The sequence below is a fragment of the Rosa chinensis genome, chromosome 6, assembly GCF_002994745.2.
Source record: "Rosa chinensis cultivar Old Blush chromosome 6, RchiOBHm-V2, whole genome shotgun sequence".
Lineage (NCBI taxonomy): Eukaryota > Viridiplantae > Streptophyta > Magnoliopsida > Rosales > Rosaceae > Rosa > Rosa chinensis.
This window is the reverse complement of record NC_037093.1, coordinates 40,468,465-40,473,890: the sequence shown is the minus strand read 5'-3', so window position 1 is coordinate 40,473,890 and position 5,426 is coordinate 40,468,465. Positions and strand designations below refer to the sequence as shown.

Sequence of the window (5,426 nt, the reverse complement as noted above, 5' to 3'; positions counted from 1 at the left end):
GGCCACATTGGCAAGTAGGTCCTGGCTCTGTCGGAATTTTTCTGACAGTATATTCCACAAAAAGTGGTTAAGGGCCAAGCCATCGCAGACTTCTTGGCACATCACCCCACGTTGGAGGTCCCAACAGTTTGTGATTTGGAGGTCGCAACAGAAATGATAGATCGACCTGACTTGGCCTGTTTGCCTGAGTACACCACGCTATACCAAGCCACGGTGTCTCTTCAGCCCTAGGTGTTATACTTTGACGGTTCTATAATCGAAACAATGCCTGGGGCTGGGGTAGTTCCAGAAAATCTAGCTGGAGACCGCTTTTCATACTCCTTCCAGTTAGAATTTCAGTGCACCACCAACCAAGCTGAATATGAGGCCCTCATTATAGGCCTAGAAGTGTTACTGGAATTGGGAGTTCGGGATGTGCAAGTTCTAGGAGACTCACTGTTGGTCATCAACCAACGTTGCAAAAAGTTCAGGTGCACGAGTTTCTTACTTGCCCCATATTTGGATCGAGCACTTGAACTGCTTGACCAATTTGATGACATGGACCTGGAACATATTCCTCGTGAGCGTAATTTTGCCGCCAATGAATTGGCCCAGCTGGCTACCTGCATAATCTTGAAATACGGGGTTCGCAAGAAGATTTTGAAGGTAGAGCAAAGAACCTTACCTTCGTGGCTTGCCAGGGATGACCCACCAGATGAACCCACAGTGGCTGTCTTGGATCCTATCGATGTGGATTGGCGTGTCCCTTTAATAGAATACCTCAAGCACCCGGATCACCTCATGGATAAGAAGATCCGTTTCCTCGCGCTTAATTATTTTCTCAGGAATGATGAATTATGGTGGCATGGAGAAGATGGCATCGACTTCAGATGTGTTTATGGTCACGAAGCAAAGCGTCTAATGCTAGAGGCGTATGTGGGGCTCATCAAGCGAGCCCAAAGATGTTGTGGCTCATCAGAAGACATGGTTATTATTGGCCAAGCATCTTAAAGGACTGTATCACATTCGCGAAGGGCTGCCAGGATTGCCAGGCACATGGGCCGGTCCAACATACTCCAAATATCCTTATGCAGCTTATCATTAAGCCCTGGCCTGTGCGAGGCTGGGCAATGGACTTGATTGGGATGATTCACCCTCACTCCTCTCTTCAGCAAAAGTTCATTATTGTTGCCACTAACTTCTTCACCAAATGGGTAGAGGTTGAGCCTTTGAAAGAGACTTCTGGTGCCACCATCCGGCAATTTATCTTTCATCACATTGTTTGCTAGTTTGGCATTCCAGAGGTGCTGGTATCCGACAGGGGGGCAGCGTTCATGGGTGGCGAAGTTGAAAAGCTCGTGAATGACTTGGGCATACAATTCATTCATTCAACTCCCTATTATGCCCAGTCTAATGGCCAAGCGGAGGCCAGTCACAAAATTGTCATCACTCTCCTCAAGAAGATGCTTGCAGAAAATCCTCGCCAGTGGCACGAAACTCTGTATGAGACTCTTTGAGCCTATTGCACATCCAAGCGCAATCCTACGGCCACGACGCCTTACGCTCTCATGTTTGGCCATGATGCGGTCTTGCCCTTAGAAATCAATCTTCACTCATTACGGGTACAAGAACAGCATCATCTGATTAGCGAAGATTACGTCCAGGCCATGTGGCAAGAACATGAAAACCTTAGAGAAAAGCTCTTGGAAGCTTTGGATAGTTTAGTGATGGAAAAGCAGAGAGTCGCTCGCACCTATAACAAGCGTACGCGGGGCCACAGCTACAAGGAGGGTGAACTTATCTGGAAGGCGGTTCTTCTGCTGTGAGAGAAGTTGGACGGGCGAGGCAAATGGACACCTCTCTGGGAAGGTCTATTTGTTATCTACAAAGTGCCGGAAAAAGGGGGCTTTCCACCTTAAATATTTGAATGGCGATATTCACCAGAATCCTATCAATGACCGATACGTGAAGAAATACTACCCCAGTGTTTAGGAGTTCGAAGACCCACCAAATGCTCCATCCCCAGGGGCAGGGGGGCAAACATAGTCTTCCTCTGCTCGCGTCCTTATCTTCGCGAGGGCCTATATTAGAGGCCCCACTCTAATGTATTTGCCTAGCAAGACTACGGGGGCAATACTCTATATAATTTGGGCTTGGTTTTTGCGGCTTCATGGCCAAACAGGGGTAGATTTCCCAAGTGGGAGCTCCTCGTGTTCTTCAACCTATTTCAAAGCCTAGGATGTTCCATCCAGGCTTTCAGAAGCCAAAGACACAAGGCCTACCTCAGGCTTGAGATTTCGCCATATGGCCTAAGATCTAAAGGCTAAGGGTGAGATCGTGGGGAGAAGATTTCTGGAGAAGAAGAAAGATGAGTAGGTCTCGCAAAGCCATTTCTAGGTAAGCCATGGTTCTAATCTTCTCATCCCCAAAGTACAGGTATTTATAGGGCCAACCCAAGTGGCCTCAGCCCTTAGATGGACAGTTAAGGAATCATGATCAATGCCATCAATGAGATTAAATGCCATAATCTCAAAAATGAAGGCGAATTAAAGATGCGTGGAAAACGGAATGGTCTTCAAGGAGGTAACCGCTGATCAATTTCGAGATTATCTACTTTGAACCGCCTTAACTCAAAAATAAATGCAAATTTAAAGTTAGTGATGATTACGAAGACAAAGGCACTTTTGGGCCAGTAAGTGGACCGAAAATAACTAAATAAATAATAATATATATTGCTGGGCTAATATTGTTTAGAATACAAAAGATAATGGGCCTAATGCTAGAGGTCTAAAGTCCCCTGCCCGCGTAAGTCAATTGAAGAAGATGATCGTCCAAATGGTAACCAGCCTGACAAGCAGCATTCTCGGCCTGTTGGACTAGTCCGTGGGCTTGGGCCAGGTCTTGACTCAACGCATCGGAAGCGGCCAAGGGTTGCTCTAGTTGGGCCTCTTCTTGAGCAATTCCAGCCTTCACGGTGGCTAACCGGGCCTGAAGGTTATGGAATTGGGACGCAAGGTGTTTCTCTTCAAGCTCCATATCCTTAAGACGAGAGGCCCATTCATCCAGAGAGCCTCGTAAATCTTCCATCTGTTGGGCAAGGGCCTGATGCTGCATATGGACATTTCTGGCTCATGCTTCAGTGGTTTCTTTGAGCTAGCAAAAGCCGGGGAGGTCACCCGGCAGTTTGTCTATGGCGCTAAATTGAGTGTCTGACAGGGTGGCTTTGCTATGGAGCGCTCTAACAGCTTCCCAGGCCCTCACGAGCGCTAATAAGTTAGGACCCAGAAGTCCACGTAGAACTTCCCTAGCCTCTTCCACAACTCCAAGAGGAGCCAGTTCAAGGACGTGAGCTAACCTCTCCAACCTAGAGGGCGTGCCAGGAGAAGCTTATGGCTGAGCAAGAGGAACAACGGACGGGGCCTCATAGGACCCACTTCTTCAGCTACTAGTTGGGGGCCAACCTCAGCTTCTTCGTTCACTTGGGGGGCAGGATCACTGTTTGCTTCATTCGCCAGATTCGGATCAATGTGACCTTCGCCGATGGCTTCCTCGGCAGTTATGCCCACTTCTTCAGTACGGACAGGGCTCTGACCCTGTAAAGGGATGTCAGACGTCAAGAGAACCGAAGTTGAACAATAGAAAGAAAACAAAGTGAATTTGCGAGGGGACATACCTCGTCGGCCCGAGGCTCGTGGGCAACGATTAGGGTCTCTCGAGCCACTACTGGGATGACCAGCGCATGGGTCGCCAGCTATTCCTGATCAATCATCACAACGTCAGGTCCGGAGTCTGGCACTACTTGTTCAAGGACGTTGTCCCCTGTCGGATTCTCTCCTGGAGCATCAGCAGGGGGCACTGTTTCTTCAGCCTCAAGGGAACTATCATCCAGTACTTGGACCGCCACTAGAGATGGTGGTGGATAATCTACAAGGAGAGGTTGAGAGTAGGGGGTCACCGAGCTTGAGGGTGCTTGGGCTTGTGAAGAGACCGCTTCCCCCTTTGGTGGTAGACGGGCATTCCCCTCTTTGCCAGGAAGGAACGGCGGTCCTTTGATGAACCTATAAATGTGGAACGTTTGTCATAGTTCAAAACTTGAAATCAAGCGATATCTTGATAACTTATTCGAATCATGAAATTACCAGTTGAGAGGCGATTGGTTCATCATCTTCCCAGTCGTCGCTCAAGAGGCCAAGGTGACTTCTTTTACTGGCCAGAGCGGCGGCAACCTGACGAAAGGATGATGAGTTAAGTTTGGGAGCAAAAGGGTGTCAAAATTAAAATATAAATTTGAATCATGAGGGGTTTACCTCCGTAAGATCTTCATCGTCGGAAGACTCTTCAACATCAGGTTCCTCCACCACAACCTTTTGCTTCGCGGCTTGGCCAGTGGCTGCTGAGGATGGACCGACTTGTTGACCACCAGATGATGGCACACCCCTAATCCTAAGATTTGTTCACTGAAACGAAACATCAGTTAGGATTAGGAAATCAAAGGAGGGTAAAATTGGTTAATGCAAGAAAGAACTTACCCCCGGTCCTGGTTTACGGATTATTATTCTAACCTGCACAGGTCGCGAGGGTCGCGCTTCGCGAACGGGGAAGCGAGTGAGCACTTGAGAGTTGGTCTCACAAAGGTAGTTCAAATGGCGGAAGAATGTTGCGAAAAGTTCATCGTCTGGTAAAACCCAGCAGTTAACAAAGATTTTGGCCTACCACGAATCGTAATCCTCGTCGACTCCGTCGACGTGATAAATGACGTCAGCCCAAGCAGGGGGTTCGATCAGGACGAGTGTTCTTTGAGCCAGAGGAGGTCCAGTGGGGAGGCTTATTCTTAGCCAAGAAGTATTGTAATTCATGGAATCAAAAAGGGGGAAAGGCACCAATTGGGTTAGGCCAAGTTGTTGAGTGAAATGGTTGGGAGCGTAAAGCTCTTAGCTTATCTCATCAGCCGCAAGCCTGATGTCTGAGCAAGAGATGGCGCGTCGAAAGGCCAAGCACGCGTGGTCGCTATAATCCGAACCACTAGGTAGGAATCCTTATTGAAGGGGAGGCGGAAATCTCCTATGGAGAACCAGATCCAAATCTAGTATCTCATCCAGAAGATACAGGAAGGAAAAGCACTCAAAGTATGGCGGGGATGTGTACCTGTCATACTAGCATAGTCATTGGCCCAGGAGTGAGTTGACCGGAGGATTTTTTGGGATGTCTAGTCGGCAGAAATGGGGGAAGTAGACTTGCAGCCAAAAGTCCAGGATCCAAAGAGGGCCGGAAATGCCAATCTCGAAGGGGTGCATGGTGGCATGATAGAGGGCTCGGTATAGCGAACTCAATACGGGTTGCCGAGGCTGACCCGGCGTCCATTGTAGAGGGCAGTGGCCAGGGAAGCCCAGGTACCAGTGGGCTTATTGGAGGAGGTACAGAAGATGTACTTATAGAGCCAATACTCC

General features: G+C 48.5%; 1 protein-coding gene across 1 annotated transcript; it reads left to right on the top strand.

Annotated features, from left to right (window-relative positions):
- Positions 1-264: 264 nt before the first annotated feature.
- Positions 265-990, top strand: LOC112171330. Its single transcript, XM_024308529.1, has one exon. It carries the CDS (start codon positions 265-267, stop codon positions 988-990), a length of 726 nt encoding a protein of 241 aa, XP_024164297.1.
- The last annotated feature ends 4,436 nt before the right edge of the window (positions 991-5,426 follow it).